The sequence below is a fragment of the Lithobates pipiens genome, unplaced genomic scaffold, assembly GCF_037356315.1.
Source record: "Lithobates pipiens isolate NorthernLeopardFrog02 unplaced genomic scaffold, aLitPip1_a1.2 Scaffold_18, whole genome shotgun sequence".
Taxonomy (NCBI): domain Eukaryota; kingdom Metazoa; phylum Chordata; class Amphibia; order Anura; family Ranidae; genus Lithobates; species Lithobates pipiens.
In genome coordinates this window covers 135,075,057-135,098,893 of record NW_027507758.1, presented here as the reverse complement: position 1 = coordinate 135,098,893, position 23,837 = coordinate 135,075,057, and the positions used below count along the sequence as shown (strand labels likewise).

The 23,837-nt window shown below is 42.6% G+C and overlaps 1 protein-coding gene across 7 annotated transcripts in view; it reads left to right on the top strand.

Moving 5' to 3' along the window:
- The window catches only part of FAM120B (family with sequence similarity 120 member B), a 199,259-nt gene that overhangs the window by 8,515 nt on the left and 166,907 nt on the right, over positions 1-23,837 (top strand). For all 7 annotated transcript variants that reach the window (XM_077486155.1, XM_077486154.1, XM_077486157.1 and 4 more), the window contains 2 exons: positions 682-1,730; positions 15,340-15,520. In XM_077486155.1, coding sequence (XP_077342281.1) covers positions 714-1,730; positions 15,340-15,520 — 1,198 coding nt within the window. In that variant the 5' untranslated portion in view covers positions 682-713. The remainder of the gene's footprint in view (positions 1-681; positions 1,731-15,339; positions 15,521-23,837) is intronic.

Genomic DNA, 23,837 nt, shown 5'->3' with positions numbered 1-23,837 from the left:
CACGGAGCTGCAGCTCGGCTTGGGTGGTCCCGTTCCAAGCTGCTTTCTGTGGGGGCACTCGACAGGAGGGAGGGGCCAGGAGCAGCAAAGAGGCACCCGAGAAGAGGAGGATCGGGGCTGCTCTATGCAAAACCAACTGCATAGAGCAGGTAAATATAACTTGTTTGTAAACTCTCATTTAAAAAAAAAAACAATCGCTTTAAGGCCTTTTTGCCAAAGCCCCTGAACTCAACTCAATAAAAGCCTATGTGTCCATGCACACATACAGTAGGTGTTTACCTGAGTTTAGGAGCAGTTAAACGTCCCTCTCCTGAACACGGTAGAATCATGTTCAGGAGAGGAATATTTTGGCCAGAAAACGCCAAATGCGGAAAATACACATGTAAATGCACCTAAGAGCTAACTGCATTTAGCACTTGGGTGTTTATTCATTTCAATGGCAAGTATTCTGGTCAATTAACTGAATAAACGTCCATGTGCTAAACTTGGTACTGTGTTTACATGCGTTTTTGCCTCGCTTAGTGTTTTTCAGCTGCCATGTCTAGGGGAGTTCCAGTGTACATGTAGCCTTAGAAGTAAGATTGTAGTTGACTGTTTGAACAATGTGTTTGGTTATGACAACTTTTTAACATTAAAAGTTCAACTTTTTGAAGTGTGTCTTTTTTGTTTCCTTTGCTATAGGCCGCGTCTTGTTTCAGTGTTCAGTTACAACAATGGGCATCAAAGGGCTTCAGAGTTTTGTGCAGAATTTCTGTCCCGGAGCCTGCAGTATGGTCAACTTAAAGTCAATGGCTAACAGGCACAAATCTGCTCATCCAGAATCAACTCCTACCATTGTTGTGGATGCAATGGGTTGCTTGCGCACGTGGTACACGCCAAATGATTGGATACATGGGGGCCAGTGGAAGGAATATCTCTCCAGCTTAGAATGCTTTATTGCAACCTTTGAGAAGGCTGGTATTAAGCTTGTATTTTTCTTTGATGGTGTCATAGAGCAAAAGAAGAGGGCAGAATGGACTAAGCGACGGCTGCGCGACAACATTGAAATAGAGAAAATCTTCAGTTTCTTAAAAGCTAACAGGCAGCAGCCTGGCAGAGATAAGTTTTTCATTCCTTCTGGAATAGCTACTTTTACACGATTTGCTTTGAAGGCGCTAAACCAGAAAATCATCTGCACCCAAGTGGAAGGTGACTATGAAGCAGCTACGTATGCTTTGCAACACAACTGTCTTGGAATTTTAGGGGAGGATAGTGACTATATAATCTTTAACACGGCCCCATATTTTTCCATCAACAAACTTCGCTTAGACAGTCTTGTGACATTATTGTATTCAAGGGAACATGTATGTGAGGAGCTTAGAATCCGTGTTTCAGATCTACCTCTTCTGGCATGTCTGCTTGGCAATGACGTAGTTCCAGAGAACTCTGTGGATGGTTTGCAGAAAAAATGCGCAGCCTCCTATCACTCCCAGACTAAAGAAGGTAATAGGAGGGCTTTTGTTATTAGGGCTGTTGCTTCTTTTATTTCAAGTATACAGCACAAGCCACATGGCCTTGAAGAGGTATGGAAAATGTTTCCACCGAGATTTGATATGCAATTGCTGCAGAAAGGAATAGAATCTTATATTCTGCCAGGGCAAACGTCCCCTTGGGTTATCCAGAAGTCTTACCTTTGTGACAACGCATACAAAAAAGAAACAACTGTGTGCCAGGATCGGGAAATTGTTCAGGTAATTAGTTATAATATATAAATTATATTTAAACTCAACACAAATGTACTATATGGCAGCTTACCAGTTCTTAACCCTTGTACACACGGTCGGAGAATCCGTCGGAATGCGTCTTATCGGACCGTGTCGTCGGATAATCCGACTGTGTGTGGTATGCATCGGACTGGTTCCGTCCGAATCTCCGTCGGACCCAATTTTCCAACATGTTGGAAATATTTTCCGACCAACTGGTTTGATTGGACATACTCCGATCATGTGTAGAGAATTTTGATCGGACCAAGTGCCACGCATGCTCAGATCAAATTCCTACATCAAAGCTATTGGCTACTAGTCCCATCGTAACGAAATTACGTCATCACGCTCTGAATGATCGGATTTTTCGACAACTTAGTCCGACCGTGTGTATGCAACAGTTTCGGACAAGATCCGATGGGCAAAATCCGACGGACAAAATCCGACAGATTTGGTTGGCAGAATGTCCGACCGTGTGTACAGGGGCTTAGATGTGCTGGCTGCATTTGTTTTCTATTTCCAGGTTTTTCTTTTAATTATCAACTGATGATCTTGTTAGTGACACGTTTCCTGTTCTAGGGTGACAACAATCATTCACTGTACTATGTAGAAGCAGCCTTGTCACCCTAGGAAAGGACTACTAAAACTTTCGCTTCCCGTTAATTTCATAACATAAAGTGTGTTTAGGGGCGCCTAGTACAAGCTTCCTTTTCTTTGTAATACATTTATATGTTAGGAACAACACATGCAGTCCACGTGTTTCAGAGGTAAGGACTCCCCCTTCTTCAGGGCTATTGAGGCTAGTGTGTTTTAGCAGCATGTATGCATCCAGCTGGCTTTATAAATACCTTTAGAACATGCTAGCCCCAATTCACGCTCAGTTCTGGCTTGTCATTTAATCCAAATTGCATTAGAAATTGTTACTTTTGTCCTGAAGAACCAGTTAACACATTTTCTCTGTACTTATCAAACAAAATGTGTTCAATGGTACAAACTAAAAGTAGAGGGGTGGGGTGAGGGCAGGGCAGGGCTTTTAACTAAAAGAAGAGGAATCAGCACAAGGGACACATCCTACTGACTAAGATATGTCCCTTGTGTTGATTTCTCTGTTTCTAATTTTAGCTACACTTAAGTTTTCAGGAAGCCCATCTTAATTGGTCAGCTCAGGATGATTAACCCCAGCACTGACACATGCTGAGAACGTACATGTAATGTGTTTGTAACCCTAAAAAAAAAAAAAAAAATCCTGCTCATTTAAGGCATGAGTAACAGCACACTGCTTGTGCTGTCAAATACTTCTCTTTCTAACTGGTAATAAACCTGGTGGATCCTTGCAGTTCCTGTGCCCCCCCCCCCACCTTTGCTGACCACGATAATCATGGCTGCTGAGCCTTACCTTACCATGCTGAGTTTACGTGCCTCTGTCATCTGCAGCTCTTGTCTCTATTCTAACAGTCTCTCCCCCCTCCCTCCCTGTTGGCATGAGAGTGCTTTCCTCCATGTCCCTCCCGTCTCTATTCAGCTGCATAATGCAGCACATATCAATTTATCCCAAGCAGATATTCTGCCATTAATGAAAGTTTGTTTAAAATTAAAAGACAAAATGCCTTTTTTGACACCGCAGTCATGCGATCATATGATCTCCCTGCCGACCTCGATCTATGGAGAGATGGATGGATTTCTAACAAACACTTTTCTTAATGGCAGGATATCTGCATGGGATACATGCAAGGTCACATAGTGACTTTACAAACACTTTGAAGAGGAAGTAAACCCTGATGAGTTTTACGTCCTCCCCCCCCCCCCCCCCCCCCCCAGCAAAGTAAAAGCATAATGGGCTAGTAGGCATTGCATATTAGCACATTATGTGACACTTGCCTACAAATGAAGATGGCGCTGTCCCCACTGCAGGCTGCATCCATGTCTTCCTTCCGGGACCACGGACTCCGCTCTGTGACTGACCGGAGTCGCAACGGTGACATCACGCCAGTGCATGTGTGCGGGAGAAACTGGTCACGGCATTCGCCATTGAAGAAAAATGCCATGGGCGGCTGGTTCTTCACAGCGCATGCGCCAATGACATAGGCGCAGTGTACAGTAAATATCTTCTAAACAGCACACGCTTAGGAGATATTTACAGTACCTATAGGTACAACTTACCAATGGAGGTTTACAACCTCTCTATCCACTTGCCGACTGGCTCACGCCGATATACAGTATGTCGGCAAAGGGGTACGTGTGCGCAAAACAACGTACCCGTACGTCGCTGCGTCATCCGAGGCTAGTGGGTGCGCATACCCCGCTGGCGAGCATGCCCGTGAGTCCTGCAGATTCTATGTCTACCGGTGGCCCGCAATTGAGGCACAGAGAGGCAGAACAGGGAGATGCCTATGTAAACAAGGCATTTCCCTGTTCTGCCGAGCAATATGATAGTGATCTACTGCTCCCAGTGATCCCTGTCATGTTCTAGTGAGCTCATCTCCCCTACAGTTAGAACATGCTGAGGGAATACAGTTAACCCCTTGAACACTCCCTAGTGTTTAACCCCTTCCCTGCCAGTGACCTTTACACAGTATACTGATCGCTGTATAAATGCCAATGGTCCCAAAAAAGTGTCAAAAGTGTCCGATCTCTCTGCCGCAATGTCACAGTCATGACAAAAATCGTGGATTGCTGACATTACTAATAAAAGAAAAATTATTAATAAAAATGCCATAAATCTATCCCTTATTTTGTAGACGCTATAACTTTTCCGCAAACCAATCAGTGAAGACTGAGGAGAAGAATAAATTCAATACCTTCGCCATCTCCACATCCTTTGTAACCGGATGTCCTTCCTCATTCTTTATGGGGCCAAAATGGTCTGTCCTCCCTTTTTTACTGTTTACATACTTAAAGAATTTCTTGGGATTTTTTTGCTCTTCTCCGCTATGTGTCTTTCATGTTCTATCTTAGCCATACTTATTGCACCCTTACATTTCTTGTTGCATTCCTTAAAAAGTCTGAATGCTGATGATGATCCGTGAACCTTGTATTTTTTGAAGGCCTTCTCCTTTGCTTTTATATGCATTTTTACATTTAAGCCATCCAGGAATTTTGGTCGCTCTTTTTTAAATTTATTACCCAATGGGATGCATTGGCTAATACCCTTATTTAATATGCTCCTAAAGCAAACCCATCTCACCTCCGCGTTCTTTGTTCCTAATATTGTATCCCAATGTATGCCTTCTAGCAAGGTTTGTAGTTTAGGAAAGTTGGCTCTTTTGAAATTGTGTCTTTATATTCCCCTTATGTTTCTTATTTGTGTGATTTATACTGCAGCCAATTGACCCGTATTTCCACATCCGTGATCAGGTCTGTATTGTTGGTAATCAGTAGATCCAGTAACGCTTTATTTCTAGTTGGTGCGTCTACCATTTTACCTTTAAAATTGTCCTGCAAGACATTTTGGAACTCCCTCCGCCCAGTCTATGTCTGGATAGTTAAAATCCCCCATTATGATAACACTTCCCATCCTTACTGCTAATCCAAATTGTGAAAGGAGGTCCATCTCCCCCTCCTCCTTCAGGTTAGGGGGCCTATAGCATATTCCCAGTATTATTTCCCTTTGGCTTCATCCCTTTGGAGCTCTACCCATAAGAATCCCACCTCCTCCCTAGCTCCCTTAGGCTGGGTTCACACTGCTGCGGGGGGAGATCCGGATGTGATTCGCACCGCAAATCACATCCGATCTCCGTAGCGCTGCGAGTTCAGCCATACAGATAGTATGGCTGAACTCGCAGCGGTCCCGCAGCAAACTCGCACGGGACCCTTTTTTTTGTCCGCAACAGAATCGGATCGCATGGGCGTTCACACCATGCGATCCGATTCTTGTGCGAGTCGGCAGATCGCACTGCGATATGCGATCGGATCTGGGGGTGTCATTAACATATCATTGACACTCCCAGCCGTTCGCATAGGGCAGTGTGAACTGCCGGCGGGAGTCGTGCGATGCGGGAAAACGCCGCGGATTCGCGGCGTTCCCGCATCGCAGCGGTGTGAACCCAGCCTTAATGATGTCCTCTCTCACATTCACTTGTACATTATTCTTGATATATAGGCATACCCCTCCCCCTTTTTTACCCTCTCTATCCTTGTGATGACCTGGTGGGTTTAGCAATTTTTTTTTTCACACAGTATTTGTGCATTGATTTTTCAAATGCAATTTTTTTTGGAAAAGAAACACTTTTTTTTAATTTTAATGCAATAAAACACACTATATTGCCCAAATGTTTGGTAAAATATAAGAGATGATCTTATGCCAAGTACATAGATGCCAAACATGACATTCTTTAAAATTACGCAGAACCGTGCAGCGGCGACAAACTACATACATTTTTAAAAGCCTTTATAGGTTACCACTTTAGATTTATAGAGGGGGTCTACTACCGGCTGCATTCTCAGCATCCCCGGTGGGAGAGGAGAGCCCGAGAAAACTATGGAAGATGGCGGGAAGGGGGGGGGGACTGCTTGTAAAAGCACCCCTTGCCACGCCCCCCTTAAAGGAGAATTGTACAAAAAACAAAATTGGTTAAACCCACGAGTCCTTTTTTTTTTTTTACCACTACTATTCCTTTGTATTGGCTTTTGGAATTTACAAATGCAGCAATTTAAAAGTCAGGGGCTGGAAAACGCTTTTTGATAGATAAAAAGTGCATTTTATATATAACTATATAGATCAGACCAAAATGAGGGACAAATGAGGAGGAATAAGGGACAGAGGGACATTGCTCCAAATCAGGGACAGTCCCTCGAAATCAGGGACAGTTGGGAGCGATGGTAAATGTAATATATTTCAGCTTATTATCTACATTTTTTTTATTTTATTTTTCTTCAAGCTAAGTACATTTTCAGCAAATACAGAAAATACCTGGTGATTTTTTCAGAACTGCACTTTTTCACTTCCTGTGAGCCAAAGAATATCTTTCTTTCCTGGTTGTCTTCTGTAAACTATCAATTGTCCTGCCCCTTATGTAATGGAGATGAAGAGATATGGATATGTTTGTAGTCCATATCAGGAAAGCAGCCTAGGGGGACAATCATGGCTCCCTTCATAGATACAGTGGAGTAGTGACGTAGCCACCCAGGGACAGAAATTGCATTATTTTCAGGATTAGCAGGTAAAATAAAGCAAAAGAAGCTGGAAAAAGAAAACAAATGGAGCCACCACACCAAGTACTAGTAAGCTGCACCATATTCCTTTTTTTGGTATTGGTTTAGATACACTTTAAGCTGATTGTGCAGTGATTTGAACCTTTTTATTGACTTTTATTGGTGAAGTGCCTCTCCAAAGACAACTGGATTCAGCAAAAGAGTTCTCTTTCTCAGAAAACTCAATAGCCGAGCGGAAGTTAAACAGTTAAGAATTATTTCTGTTTGATTGCTGAAGATTGATCGACATCGATTCACAGACATGTATAAGTAAAGGTTGAGGAAACACCCTTACTTCCCCTAGTCAGTCATATCTGACAGGTGGTGAAGCATGTTTCAAATGTCTTTCATGTCTTTACAGGTATGACAGTTTAATAGATTAACAGGCACTGGTGGTTAAAGGTAGATGAAATCCACATGAAGGCAACAAAAAAAAAAAAAAGCGGCAAATCAATAATTCAACCTTTTGTGACAAAGCTTTTGTGAATGGGATTCCACATAACACGCACACACTGAGCTGGAATTCCCATTACTCGGGGGAGGCAGCGCACTCATGTAGGTCCCTTCATGTTTATAGACTGTGAAACTTTATTGGATTCAATGGGAGGAAAGCTGGGGATTCTGTAACGTGGACTACAGAGGCTTCTTCATTGGACACGAGACGCGGGGTCACAAGTAGATGGTTCTTGTAAAACGCTTTTTAAAAGCAAATGCATTTTGATGTTAATAATCCATTTGACATCATAACTCCTAAAACGCGGACTGGATGATTGATTTGGATTACATTTAAAATCAAATGATTTCAAAACAAAGCAGCTCCGCTTATGTGTTGGTTCTCTAGGTGAATATATTCATGTAAGTATACCCATAGAGATTAGAGGTTTTCATTTTACAATCAGTACATCCATAAAATAATAACATAGAAAAAGAAAATAGACAGTAGAACAAATAATTGCACTATAGGAAAAGTAGAATTACAATGTTAATATTTTGCACTTAGTGATTGTAAACCCTCACCTTGTAAAACAACTCTTGCAGTTTAAAGTAAAACTTAAAGATTAACTGCTGCTGCCTGTTCACTTCCTTTACACAGACACACCTCCAGCCCTGCAGCTCTCATTGGCCCTCTTATGACTCCTCCCCCTCTCTTCCTAGCGAAACATTTTGTGTATAGTTAAAAAAAAAAAAAAAAACATTATGAATACCCTTTCTTTATAAGTGATCACATTCCCTCTGTTCTCAGCTATGTAAGAGCTGACGGAGGAAAAACAGCAGTACAGTGATCTTTCTAGTGAAAGGCTGTGCTGGGGGATGCATGTCAGGACAAGTCTGATCATTAGAAGAGAGCAGGCTGAGTTCCCAGCACAACTAGAGAACTGACCACAATGGGCTCTCCTGCTTAGTTTGATCAGTTTTTAATAGGAAAGCACAGAGACTGACAGGAACACCAGGGATTTCACACAAAGGAAGCAATATAAAAAGAACAGGATACTTTTTCATACTATACAGTACAGCAGGCACATATCAGGAATCTGAAATGTTGGAGTAACAAACGCTTTAATTTCATAGATTGAATTGGACAATGTTGGTGGTGTAAGCAAAGGCAACATGGAATCTTTGGTCTTCTGAGTTGGGAAAAAAATAAATCGGTTTCCATTTCTAATTTTAAAGTGGTTGTAAAGCTACGTTTTAAAAAAATAACAAGCATGGTATACTTACGTCCACTGTGCAGTTCGTTTTACACAGAGTAGCCCCCCATCCTCGACCTCTGGGGTCCCCCGACGGCACTGGCAGCTCCTCCCCGCATCACATAACCCCCTAGGAGAAGCGCTCTCCCAGGGGGTTACTTTGCGGGCGCGCTTCCTAGTCCAGCATTTGCGTCCATAGACAAAGAATTCTGGACTTGCCCTCTGCCCCGTCCCCCGGTGCCCGCGTCATTGGATTTGGTTGACAGCAGCGGGAGCCAATGACTGCGCTGCTATCGATCTATCCAATCAAGAGCCAAGACAACGGGCAAGTGGGGAAGAGCGCCTCTCTGACGTGGGAATTAAGGGACTCAGGTAAAACAGGGGGGCTGGTCAGTGAGAGAAGTTTTTTTCACCATAATGCATAGGGGGTTTATAACCACTTTAAGCCCTTAGAACAGTAAAAAATGCTAGATGATTGCTATGTTTTATATCATGTTATGCTATATTTGTATGTGTGTTCGGTGTACATAGATTATTTTAGGATGGAGTGCTTTTGAAGAACAACATCGCCAGGGACAGGGACACTGTCATAAAAAAATAAGGGCAGCTGCCATTACCAAACTATGTTTGAATAATGTGCATGATAGCACTGGACCATTGTGAGTAGGGGTCAATTATAGTGTTTGTAAAGGTTCAAATAAAAAATAAATAAAAAAACTTCCTACCTGCTCAGTGTAATGGTTTTGCACAAAGCAGCCCCAATCCTTCTCTTCTCGAGTTCCCAGCTGATGCTCCTTGCTTCTCCCCCACCCCCCATAGCCCCCTGAGACACACAGAGCGTGACCTGGCCCCGCCCCCACTCCCTCTTCAATGGCTGTTATTGACAGCAGCGGGAGCCATTGGCCAATGAGGAGGCAGAGACTCAGGAGAGCTTCTGCCTTCATACACATTGCTGGATCAGGCTCATGTGAGTCTAAGGGGAGGGGAGAGCTGTACACTGAAGGTTTTTTACCTTCATGCATAAAATGCATGAAGGTAAAAATACTTTCAGCCTTTATAACAACTTTAAAATGAATAATAGATGAAATACCTATTCCGAGGCACAGTTGGTTTATGGATCCAGTACCTGGACATTAGGTTGCTGCCTCTCTGATCAAAATCGTCCAATCACTCAACAGATAACACTTTCTAGGTTTGTGGTTAGGAGCGCCCAGTACATAATTCCCAACGCGCTTGAAATTTGTTGAAAATCTTGAGAAGAGATTGGGGAGATTATCAGAATAATCTAGGGCAGTGGTTCTCAACCTCAGTCATCAAGTATCCCCAACAGACCATGTTTTGGGAATTTCTCTTAGATACAATAGCTGTCCAAAATACCAAACCATTGACTCTGTGCAAGAAAAGGAAAACCTGCAAGCAAGGGGGGGTTATTTACTAAAGGAAAATCCACTTTGCACTGAAAGTGCATTTGGAAGTGCAGTCGCTGCAGATCCGAGGGGGACACGCAAGGAAAATAAAAAACAGCATTTTAGCTTGCACATGATTGGATGATAAAATCAGCAGAGCTTCCCCTCATTTCAGATCTACCCCTTAGATTTAGAGCGACTGCACTTCCAAGTGCACTTGCAGTGCAAAGTGGATTTGCCTTTCCTAAATAACCCCCATGACCTGTTGGGGGTAGTTGAGGACCCAGTTGAGAACCACGGATTTAGGGAGCCTGAAACTGTGGCTGGATCAAAGCTAGCGTGTCGTAGTGTTTTATATGAACTACCGACTAGATCCAGCCTACTGGCTAACTGGCTACATTGAGCTGCTTAGGGAAGCTGTGTCACCGGATCCCCACCACATTGGTAAAGAGTCTGACAGACACCAGTTCTTGTATCAAACCTCTGGCCCTCTCTTTGCCATTCACAAATCACAGCTTTGTCATAACGCTGAGACTCGTATGGGGGTCGAGGAGGAAATCCCTTACAGGGAAACACTCGCTTTGTGCTCCATAGGCAAGGTGACAAAGGGGTTGATTTACTAAACCCGGAGAGTGCAAAATCTGTTGCAACTCCGTATAGAAACCAATCAGCTTCCAGTTATTTTTGTCCAAAGCATAATTGATCAAGCTGAAGTTAGAAGCTGATTGGCTACCACACACAGCTGCGCCAGATTGTGCACTCTCCAGTTATAGTAAATCTTCCCCAAAGTATTTTTAGGTTTTTATGTTAAATAAATATTATATTTCTTTTTTCTGGCCTAGTATAGTTATAGCAAGGTAGAGTTTTCATGTCTGAGCAGCTACAGTAGTGGTGAAAGATGGCCATAGTACTATTCGTTATTAAACAAGCATATAAAACCACTTTATAATAGAATTTACAATTAAAGCTATTTCATATAAACTACAGACATTCTTCTTTCATACATGAGATAGCCGTATATTAAGGAACAGCACCCGCAGAGGTCAGTGAGCCGCCGTCTATCCTTTTCAGGCTGATGAATCGCGGGATCTCTTTGGTGCCTATAGGGGACTGTTGTTTGCACATCATCATTGCTTTTTGCACTCATTCACTGAATATGCCTGACTTTGCACCTTTATAGTTCTTTTACCTTTCTTGTTTAATATGAAGTGCCTTTGCAAAGAATATCTTACACAGTTTATGTTGGAGAATAAATCAGACTTGCCTTTCGTTAATTCGATGTCGGCACTTTTTTCTAATCTCCAAGGGAAACACATTTTGTATTTGACAAAGACTGTTTTGGCGAGTTGTAATTGTGTGAAAGATCCTATTTACATTTTATACTTTTGATGTGATGTTCAAGTGTAGGATGTGTAAATTTATTTCAGTCTCTTAACATAAAATACTTCTTTTCCAAATAGATTTTATTTTTTTTAAAGTTTAACAATAGAAGAGGCTAAAGGATTTGTAAAGCGATCAGATATATCTGCATTAGCCGCTTGCAGATAAAAATAAAAATTGAAAATGTCCAAAATACATGTTTGGGATGACTGACAGTGACCTAATATAATATGGATTTTCATATTAGACCCCTTCACATGGGGCGGATCCGTTTTGACTTGCTCATTGGGGATCGCTCTGTTGATCCCCGCTGAGCAGGTAAATGACAGGTCCATCTCCGCTCACTGTGCAGGGACGGACCTGTCAGAGCCCCGCTGTCCTCTATGGGGAGATCGGATGAAAACTGACTGCCTGTCTGTTTTCATCTGATCCGTCCTGCTGGACAGATGGCAAATGTATCGCCATACGTCTGTTTTCAATGGATCTTGTCAGATTGGAAGCCAGGCGGGCTGACGTCCGCCTCTCCATAGAAGTCAATGGGTCACCCAATCAGATAAGCCTGAAAAAAACAGACAGGCACATCCGATTGTGTGAAAGGGGCCTTAAGCCTTGTACACACAATCGGATTTTCAGCAGGGAATTGTGTAATGACAGATTATTTGCCTAAAATCTGACCATTAGTATGCTCCATTAGACAATTGTTGGCCAACTTTCTGCCAACAAATGTTGGATGGCAGGTTATTAAATTTTCGGTGGACAACGATCTGTTGTCAAATTTTTCTATTGTGTGTACACAAGTCCATCACACAAAAGTCCAAAGTACAAACACGCATGCTCCGAATCAGTGCTCATCAAACATGACATTAGCAGAAGGTGCCGAAAGGGTGGCGCTCAATCCACGTAGTACGTCACTACGTTCGTGTTTGTTGGCCGACAATTGTGTGCCGTTTGTATGCAAGACAAGTTCATGGCACATGCCCTTCGGACAAAACTCTGGCGCTTTGTCTGCCAACAGTCCGATCATGTGTACGAGGCTTTAGAGTCAGTCTACTATTAACTGCTTGCCGACCGCCGGCTGTCAAACGTCAGGCAGGCGGTGCGGCTCTCGTTGCGGGAGGGCATCATATGACGGTCCTCCCATTTAAACAGGGAATGCGCGCGATCGAGCGCGCGCATCCCTGTTCCTTCAGTGGCAGCGTGTCAAGAAGACACCGCTTGCCACCGACGGGGGTGAACAGCTATTGGGTATGGCTGTTTACCACGTGAACGGCTGTGATGAAGTCACAGTCGATCGCAGATGGTTCCACCCCTGCTGTGCACGGCAGCCTGTTCCCGGGAACACTGCTTGTCACCGATGCTGGTAAACAGCCATTGGCCAGCTGTTTACCCACGTGATTGGCTGTGAGTACCTGTCACAGTCCATCTGTGACAGGTACACAAAAAAGAACACCAGCCACCACTGGTTGTCACCCTAGGCAGCTTTGCTGATTTGGACTACAAACACCTCTACCTCTCCTCTTTTCTGTAACAGGGGGGAGGTGTTCTAAAATTGGCAGAGAAATAGTTGGGAAGACTAATAACATTGCTTGAGTTTTAAATTCAGTGCACAGGGTGTTAGAAGGACACTGGATTTCTCACCAGATTAACAGGTATTCTTTTGTACTTTACAGAAACTGTACTTAGCCTGAAAAATGAAAAATAATGCAACTACCGCATCTAAGGAGTGGTAAGCTGCAATATATTACATTTTTGTTCTTGCGCTTATATAGACTTTAATTCAGGTAAAATTAGAAAAAAGGAGACGAGCCTTAGGGCACTTATTAGGGATGTGAAGCATTTTGTTCCATGGATATGTCATAATGACCTTGGGTGTTTTTAATATGTCATACATATTACTTCTATCATTTGAAAAGAAGACAAGTTTCAGAATCTGTCAGCAGCTAATCTGGGGCAAAAATGCTGTCAGCCCCAGGAGCTTACATTTCATGAAATAAGCTGATTATAAAGTTGTGCTTTATAATCACCTACGTTTTATTTACCAATGCAAAGTATTAAAGTATAACTGACTTTATACGTAACAAAATAAACAGGTCTTCCCTGCGTGTTCCTTATCACAAATACATACCTAAATAAAGGTTTGTGTTAGAACTGCACAGAATGGAAATTTTGTTACCGAAACCGAAAATGCAGGATGCACTTGGCCGAAAACCGACAATGACAGTAAAAAAAAAAAAAAAAAAAATATATATATATATATATATATATATATATATATATATATATATATATATATATATTGTATTATATTTGACTTTTTAATTAATATCATCAATTTATATGAATATGAATGTAGTGTCGGCAATTATCAGCACCTTTATCGCAAGAAAAATGTATCTCTTTAGATTCTATGTATGTCTTCACACTGGTCTGTTGCATTTCCATTGTGGCTTTGAGGCTCGGTTCACACTAGTGCGCTGTGAGAGATCGTATGTGATTCGCACCGCACTGCAGTGCAAATCACAAGCGATGCTATTTCAGCCATACAGATAGTATGGCTGAATTTGCATCGCATTCGTACCAAATTCGCACAGGACACTTTTTTTTTGGTCTGCACCAACATCAGATCAGCATGGGTGTTCACACCCATGTGATCCGATTCCTGTTCCTTCATTGCAAGTCAGGTGCGATACGGGAACCCGCAGTGGATTTGCAGTGTTCCCGCATCGCACCTATGTGAACTGAGCCTATAAATCAAGCTTGGTGCACAAAAAACACGCCTCCCAGTCCAAATACATTGAAAACGCAGCAAGATTGCATCATTAACGCAGCTGTGTTGCGTTTTTGATGCATTTTTTGAGTCATATGACCTATGAAAAACACACCATTAGCACAGTTATGGTAAAATTGGCCCAAAATCGCAGTGAATTTGCGGTAAAATTGGCCCAAAATTGCAGTGAATTTGCGCTATAATTGTAGTAAAATCGCAGTGATTTCTCAGTAAAATCATGGCAAAACACAGTGCGTTTTCAGTGCCATTATTGGCACCTTTTCTCTTATCGGCATTCTGCCGATAACACTATTTTTGGGCGAAATGTTTTGGCAGCCAAAATTTCGGTGCATCGCTAGTTTGTATTTATGTATATACATGTAATGTGGAGAGTGGACAGTTCATATTGGCCTTATGTTATTTGTAACTTCGGGTATACTCTAGTAAAGTAATCCTGTGGACATTTTCTTGTTGTTGGATGATAAAGCAGATAGATCCAGGTACCTGCCAAGCACTTGGTGAATAAGACTGCACCCAAAAAGATGGGTTGGTCTGCAAACATTAAACAGGACTTTTGTGGGCTCACCACTTCCCTCTTTTCCTTGACCGGAAAGTCGCTAATAATGATTTGTGGCCAATGTAGGGGCTAGATGAATGGGAATGGGTCTGATAGCATGTGAAAATGAGAGTTCCGTTTTTAAAGTGGTTGTAAACCCTTACATATATATATATACCCAATGTAGTGACAAGTCATAGGTGATACACAGAGATGAAACAAATCCTTCTGCGTTGTACCTGTTTATCTGCATCCCTCTCGCCTCCACAGCCATTCAAAGTGCAGAATTTATACAGATTGTCCGAGATTTTGGAAAGCAGGGGGTGGGGATCTAAAGTTACACTCTGCAGAGCTCAGTGGGAAGAGCTGATTGGAGGGATTGACACACACCTCATTCATACAGCACACAGGAAAAGAGCTAATGCTGTCAATCACAGGTGGTGTACTGGAGCTTCCTCCCCCTATCACCTTTTTTCTCTTGGCATCAGGAAACCTTGTCAGAAGGGACTCATGATGATAACAGTGGATGGAGGCAGCAAACAGAAATTACACTTCGAGGTTTAACTGGTATTTGCTGGTATAACTTTTTTTTTTTACTCTGTTAATTTAGATTGCGTTAGACGGGCACTACAACGGAGAAAACACCATGATTTGCAATGTACTATGCCTTGGTGAAAGTGATTGCAGTAATACCCTGGAAGATGAAAATGACCCACAAATACCTGGACAAGCTCTGATTTTTAAAACCGCGCGTCAGCATATTTATGCAATTCTTCTTGGTACAGGCAATGGTAAGTTTCAAAATAGAATCCTCATTATACAACATTTAAATGGCAGCAGTAAAATGTCATGCATTATATTGCTTAGGAGGGATCATTATACTGAAAAGCGTGACCAATCACCACCAAAAAGGTGTCTGTGATGCATGCTGAAAAATAATTACGTGTGTTCCTTAAACCTGGAAGTAGGCAGCGATGTACATGTCCGCAGTATATTGCGGGCCTGTGGTCTGCAAGTGCTTAACCACTTCAGGACCGCCGTATTGCCATTGTACGTCAGCACAATGGCACAAGCAGGCAGAATCACGTACATCTACGTGATTGCCTTCCAGCGGGTGGGGGGTCCCATCGGACCCCCTCCCGCTGGTTACGGCGGTCCGATTCGGTCCAGGAGCGCTCCGTGATGAGGGGATGGCCGTTCGTTTTCGGCCACCCCCTCTGGATCGCTCCTGGCCAATGAGAAGCTTCCTCCCCTGTGTATTGTTTACACAGGAAGGAGGAAGTGATGTCATTCTCCTCGGGGCGGTCTTTTTGACCGGACTACGAGGAGAAGAGTAAAAGTAAGTCTGCACGAACACTACACTGACATGTAGGTACACACAGGCACACAAACCCCCCCCGATCCCCCCCCCGATCGCCCCCCGATCCCCCCCCGCCCCCCCTCCCCCCCTCCCCCCCCAGTCACAGTGTCACTGATTGCATTGATCATTTCTTTACTGATCAATGCATTCAGTGTCAGTTGTGACAGTAAAAACTGTCAGGACAGTTAGTGTTAGGTCCAGGGTAGCCCCCTATCACCCCCCAATAAAGATTTAACCCCCTGATTGCCCCTAGAGTTAACCCTTTCACCCCCTTTTGCCAGTGTCACTAAGCGATCATTTTTCTGATCGCTGCTAGTGTCGCTAGGTAGCTAGTTATTTTTTTAGGTTCACCGCCAGGTTTTTATATCGCTAGGTACCCCGATATACTACCCAATAATGTTTTTAACCCCCTGATTGCCGCTAGTTAACCCTTTCACCCCCTTTTGCCAGTGTCACTAAGCGATCGTTTTTCTGATCGCTGCATTAGTGTCGCTACAGTCGCTAGGTAGCTAGTTATTTTTTTAGGTTCACCGCCAGGTTTTTATAGCGCTAGGTACCCCGATATACTACCCAATAATGTTTTTAACCCCCTGATTGCCGCTAGTTAACCCTTTCACCCCCTTTTGCCAGTGTCACTAAGCGATCATTTTTCTGATCGCTGCATGTGTCGCTAGGTAGCTAGTTATTTTTTTAGGTTCACCGCCAGGTTTTTATATCGCTAGGTACCCCGATATACTACCCAATAATGTTTTTAACCCCCTGATTGCCGCTAGTTAACCCTTTCACCCCCTTTTGCCAGTGTCACTAAGCGATCATTTTTCTGATCGCTGCATGTGTCGCTAGGTAGCTAGTTATTTTTTTAGGTTCACCGCCAGGTTTTTATAGCGCTAGGTACCCCGATATACTACCCAATAATGGTTTTAACCCCCTGATTTCCGCTAGTTAACCCTTTCACCCCCTTTTGCCAGTGTCACTAAGCGATAATTTTTCTGAACGCTGCATCAGTGTCGCTAGTGTCGCTAGGTAGCTAGTTAACTAGGCTCCCAAAAAGTCCCCCACATGTGGTATCCCCGTACTCGGGAGAAGCAGCAGAATTTATTTTGGGGTGTAATTTGACTTCTGCCCATAGCATGTGTGAGCAATATATCATTTAGTGACAACTTTGTGCAAAAAAAAAAAAGTTTGTAATATTCCCGCAACTTTTGGCAAAATATAAAATATTCCATGGACTCAACATGCCTCTCAGTAAATAGCTTGGGGTGTCTACTTTCCAAAATGGGGTCATTTGGGGGGGTTTTGTGCTATTTTGGCATTTTATGGCCTTCGAAACTGTGATAGGTAGTGAGGAGTTAAATCAAAAATTTGCACCCTTAGAAATCCTGAAGGTGGTGATTGGTTTTCGGGGTGCCGTGCGCGACTAGACTCCCAAAAAGTCCCACACATGTGGTATCCCCGTACTCGGGAGAAGTAGCAGAATGTATTTTGGGGTGTCATTTCACATATAACCATGGCATGTGTGAGCAATATATCATTTAGTGACAACTTTTTGTAAAAAAAATTTTTTATTTTTTTTTTTGTCATTATTCAATCCCTTAGGACAAAAAAAATAAATATTCAATGGGCTCAACATACTCATCAGCAATTTCCTTGGGGTGTCTACTTTCCAAAATGGGGTCATTTGGGGGGGATTTGTACTGCCCTGCCATTTTAGCACCTCAAGAAATGAGATCGGCAGTCATAAATTAAAAGCTGTGTAAATTCCAGAAAATGTACTCTAGTTTGTAGACGCTATAACTTTTGCGCAAACCAAAAAATATACGCTTATTGACATTTTTTTTACTAAAGACATGTGGCTGAATAAATTTTGCCCTCAATGTATGACTAAAATTTAGTTTATTCGATTTTTCTTATAACAAAAAGAAGAAAATATCTTTTTTTTTCAAAATTTTTGCTCTTTTTTCATTTATATCGCAAAAAAAAAAAAATCGCAGAGGCAATCAAATACCATCAAAAGAAAGCTCTATTTGTGGGAAGAAAAGGACGCAAATTTCGTTTGGGTGCAATATTGCATGACCGCGCAATTACCAGTTAAAGCAGCGCAGTGCGAAATTGCAAAAAGACCTCTGGTCCTTAAGGTGTTTATTGGTCCGGAACTGAAGTGGTTAAACAAGAGCTGGATTTCTCTAATCAGTAAGGCCGCGTACACACGTGCGGACTGTTGGCCCAACTTTGTCCGTCCAACAGTTTGAGCGAACAGTCCGCTCAAACTTAGCATGGACGGACATGGCCACACACGACGAACGAACAGTTTGCTGAAACCGTGCGCGATGACGTGAACGGCACGTACGACGGGACGCAAAATACGACGTCCTATACACTGCATTATAACTTTCGGCTTGAAAATCCTTTCTGAGCATGCGCGGAACTTAGTTTGACGAACAAGCCTACACACGGGCGGACTGTTCGTTGAAACAAGGTTTCAGCGGACAGTTTTTCGGAATTTCCGTAAAACCTTGTCCGTCCAACTGTCCGCTGAAACTGTCCGCTGAAAGCCCACACACGAGCGGACTGTCCGCCCAAACACTGTTCAGCGGACAAGGTTGGGCCAACAGTCCGCGCGTGTGTACGCGGCCTTAGAAGCATGAGCTTTGATTGCTGAGTTATAGGTTGAACCTCTGCAGAGAGACCACTGCTTCCATACAAAGAATGAGGGTCCCACTTTGCAGCTGCTGGTAGAGGGCAGGCTTTTCTACTCTCTGCTTTAGAAAGCTAAGAAACTATAAGATATGGATATTTGTTTTAATGCATCTGGAAGATATTTAGCCCAAAATGTTTTATCGTGGAAATTCTTATTATTTTCACTACACAGAGATTCATTGAAAATAACAAAACTCACCTAGATCAGAATAGTGGAACATCATTATTTGAACAAACACTTACCCAGCAAATATGTGATAAGCAAGCTAAAAAGAGACAAATAATCTTATACAGTATCTCACAAAAGTGAGTACACCCCTCACATTTTTGTAAATATTTTATTCTATCTTTTCATGTGACAACACTAAAGAAATGACACTGTGCTACAATGTAAAGTAGTGAGTGTACAGCTTGTATAACAGTGTCAATTTTCTGCCCCCTCAAAATAACTCAACACAGCGGATAACGTCTAAACTGCTGGAAACAAAAGTGAATACACCCCTAAGTGAAAATGTCCAAATTGGGCTTTGGGCCCAACGCTCTTGGGCATGGAGTTCACCAGAGCTTCACAGGTTACCACTGGAGTCCTCTCCCACTCCTCCATGACAACATCACAGAGCTGGTGGATGTTAGAGACCTTGCGCTCCTCCACCTTCTATTTGAGGATGCCCCACAGATGCTCAATAGGGTTTAGGTCTGGAGACATGCTTAGCCAGTCCATCACCTTTTACCCTCAGCTTCTTTAGCAAGCTAGTGCTTGTCTTGGAGGTGTGTTTGGGGTCGTTATCATGCTGGAATACTGCCCTGCAGACCAGTCTTTGTAGGGAGAGGATCATGCTCTGCTTCAGTATGCCACAGTACATGTTGGCATTCATGGTTCCATCAATGAACTGTAGCTCCCCAGTGCCGGCAGCACTCATGCAGCCCCAGACCATGACAATCCTACTACCAAGCTTGATTGTAGGCAAGACACACTTGTCTTTGTACTCCTCACCTGGTTGCCGCCACACACCTTGACACCATCTGAACCAAATAATTTATCTTGGTCTCATCAGACCACAGGACATGGTTCCAGTAATGCATGTCCTTAGTCTGCTTGTCTTCAGCAAACTGTTTGCGGGCTTTGTTATGCATCATCTTTAGAAGAGGCTTCCTACTGGGATGACAGCAATGCACACCAATTTGATGCAGTGTGCGGCGTATGGTCTGAACACTGACAAGCTGACCCCCCCACCACTTCAACCTCTGCAGCAATGCGGGCAGCACTCATATGTCTATTTACCAAAGACAACCTCTGGATATGACGCTGAGCACGTGCACTCAAATTCTTTGGTCGACCATGACGAGGCCTGTTCTGAGTGGGACCTGTCCTGTTAAACCACTGTATGGTCTTGGCCACTCTGCTGCAGCTCAGTTTCATGGTCTTTGCAATCTTCTTATAGCCTAGGCCATCTTTATGTAGAGCAACAATTCTTTTTGTTCCGATCCTCAGAGTTCAGAGAGTCTTTGCCATAAGGAGCCATGTTCAACTTCCAGTGACCAGTATGAGAGAGTGAGATCGATAACACCAAATTTAACACACCTGCTTCCCAGTCACACCCGAGACCTTGTAACACTAACAAGTCACATGACACCGGGGAGGGAAGATTACTAATTGGGCCCAGTTTGGACATTGTCACTTAGGGGTGTACTCACTTTTGTTGCCAGCGGTTTAGACATTAATGGCTGTGTGTTGAGTTATTTTGAGGGGACAGCAAATTTACAATGTTATACAAGCTGTACACTCACTACTTTACATTGTAGCAAAGTGTCATTTCTTCAATGTTGTCACATGAAAAGATATGATAAAATATTTACAAAAATGTGAGGGGTGTACTCACTTTTGTGAGATACTGTATATAGTGCTCTATAATTAAAGCCCTATGTGACAAAAAAAAAGTGTAACTTGGAAGCATTATGTCCCTGGTATTCAGTGATCCTTTAACCACTTATCGACCAGCTGTCGTCATTATACCGTGGCAGGTCGGCACGATCCCCGAGCCATCATAGCTGTATGTCATCTCCTTTAAGTGGTATAGCAGGCGTGCATGTGCTCATGCTCGTGGCCGGCGGTCACAATCGTAGGCAGGAGAGGCAGAACAGGGACGTGTGTGTGTGTGTGTGTGTGTGTGTGTGTGTGTGTGTGTGTGTGTAAACACACAAATCCCTATTCTGTGAGGAGAGGTAGATTGTGAGTTCCTAGCTTGGAACCACGATCTCTCATCTCCTATAGTCAGTCCCCTCCCCCCACAGTTAAAACGCACACCAGGGAACACAGTTAACCCCTTGATCGCTCCCTAGTGTTAACCCCTTCCGTGCCAGTGATATTTACACAGTAATCAGTGAATTTTTATAGCATTAATCGCTATATAATTGTCAATCGTCCCAGAAATGTGTGAAAAGTGTCCTATGTGCCCGTCGCAGTCCTGATAAAAATCGCAGATCGCCCCCATTACTAGTAAAAAATAAATAATAAAAATGCCATATATCTATCCCCTGTTTTTTTTGTTTAAAGCTATTTGTGTGTTTTTTTAAAGCTATTTGTGTGGTTAAAGAATTGCTGAATATTGGATCTTTTATGATGCTGGACAAGAGATCTGCTGTATGGGCAGCCTTAGTATTATTTTAAAGATCTCTTCTAGTCAGTAGCGATCTGCAAGATGAATACAGTTAGCTGGATGCCTTGTGAGGACCTCACTGACGGGCTCAAACAGCACAAAAGCCTTAGGGGAAATTGCTAAAATAATTGTATATTTTTGTTTTTTAAAAGGTGCATTTCTTTGCACTTACATCAGTGATTTCTTGTTATGTCTGTAGAAATGGGAAACCATTTTACTGTGTTTTCAAAAGGACTGTTGAATTGTTAAATAAATCTTTCGCCCTTGAAAAACTCTTATCTTTCATCAGTTTAACACAGCTATCAATTCCTTACACTGTATGTTAAGCTTACGCTCTATTTTTTCTTTTTGTTGGACTCAGTAGTGGCCTATACAGAGGTATTTTCCTTCTGTAGTTTAATTCAGTCATGTTTCCAGCAATTGTTGTAAACCTTTATTCTTCTCTAATGTATGAGGAGTGGTGGTCACAGCACTGAAGGTTCTGGAAACACTGGCTTTACTTAACCACTTCAGCCCCGGACGATTTTACCCCCTTCCTTACCAGAGCACTTTTTGCGATTCGGCACTGCGTCGCTTTAACTGACAATTGCGCGGTCGTGCGACGTTGCACCCAAACAAAATTGACGTCATTTTTTTCCCACAAATAGAGATTTCTTTTAGTGGTATTTGATCACCTCAGTGGTTTTTATTTTTTGCACTATAAACAAAAGAAGAGCGACAATTCTGAAAATAACACAATATTTTTTACTTTTTGCTATAATAAATATCCCATTTTTAAAAAACAAAAATACATTTTTCCCTCAGTTTAGGCCGATACGTATTCTTCTACATATTTTTGTTAAAAAGAAATCGCAATAGGCGTATATTGATTGGTTTGCGCAAAAGTTATAGCGTCTACAAAATAGGGGATATATTTATGGCATTTTTTTTTTTTACTAGTATTTGCGGCAATCTGCGATTTTATTTTTATTTTTTATTTTTAATTTTTTTGGTGATTGCTACATTGTGATGGACATATCAGACACTTTTGACACATTTTTGGGACCATTCACATTTACACAGCGATCGGTGCTATAAAATTGCACTGATTACTGTGTAAATGTGTCTGGCAGGGAAGGGGTTAATACCAGGGGGCGCTGCAGGGGTTAATATGTTCCCTATGGGAGTGATTCTAACTGTGGGGGGAGGCGACTCACAAGGGGAGGAGACCGATTGGTGTTTCTCTATACTGAGAACACACCATCGGTCTCCTCTCCACTGACAGGACGTGGATCTGTGTGTTTACATACACAGATCCACGGTCCTGCTGTGTTCCCGGGCAATCGCGGGTGCCCAGCGGACATCGCGGCCACCAGGGCACGCGCACCGGGTCCCTAGGCGGCTGGGAATAGAAGGACGTCATATGACGCCTACCCAGGATGGGAGATGCCATCTGCGGGCATCATATGACTATGGGTGGGTAGGTAAGTGGTTAAAAATCACTTTACAGATAAACATAGCGAAGTCTACCGTCCATGAAACGAATTCCTTGTACACGCGGTCGAAAATTCAGACGGAAAAGGTCCAATTGGATTATATTGTCAGAAAATGCGATCGTGTGTGACCTCTATCTAACTTTTTCTGTCGCAAATTCAGACGGAAAAAATTTGATAGCAGGATCTCAAATTTTCCGACCAAAAAATACAGTTAGACTTTTTTCGATTGTTTGTAGAGAATTCCATTCGGATTGCCACGCATGCTCAGATCAAATTACGAGACCAAAGCTATTGGCTACTAGCCTCAACGTAGTCCTATTGTAACGAACGAACGTCATCACGTTCCGAACAATCTGATTTTCTGACAACTTTGTCCGACCGTGTGTATGCAACACCAGTTTAGGACAAAATCCGTCTGAAAAAATCAGACGGATTTTGTTGTCGGAATGTCCGACCGTGTGTACAGGGCATTAGAGGTTTGCTTTATTGTCGGATCCCACCCGGGAAACACAAATAGCTTTTAAAAAAAAATTTTTTAATAATACTTTTACCAACAAATATTTACTTTAGCTTTGATTTCTGATGCTTCCAGAAGGTGCTGGTGAAGTCAGTATTCCTCATCATTCAAGAAAGAACAAGTTGTATGGTACTTCACAGTGCCTTGAAAAAGTATTCACAGGCCTTGAAATTTTCCACATTTTGTTATGTTGCAACCAAAAATGTAAATGTATTTTATTGGGATTTTATGTGATAGACCAACACAAAGTGCCACATAATTGTGAAGTGGAAGAAAAATGGTAAACGGTATTAATTTTTTTTTTACAAATAAATATGTGAAAAGTGTGGGGTAAATTTGTATTCAGCCCCCCCCCCGAGTCAATACTTTGTAGAACCACCTTTCGCTGCAATTACAGCTGCA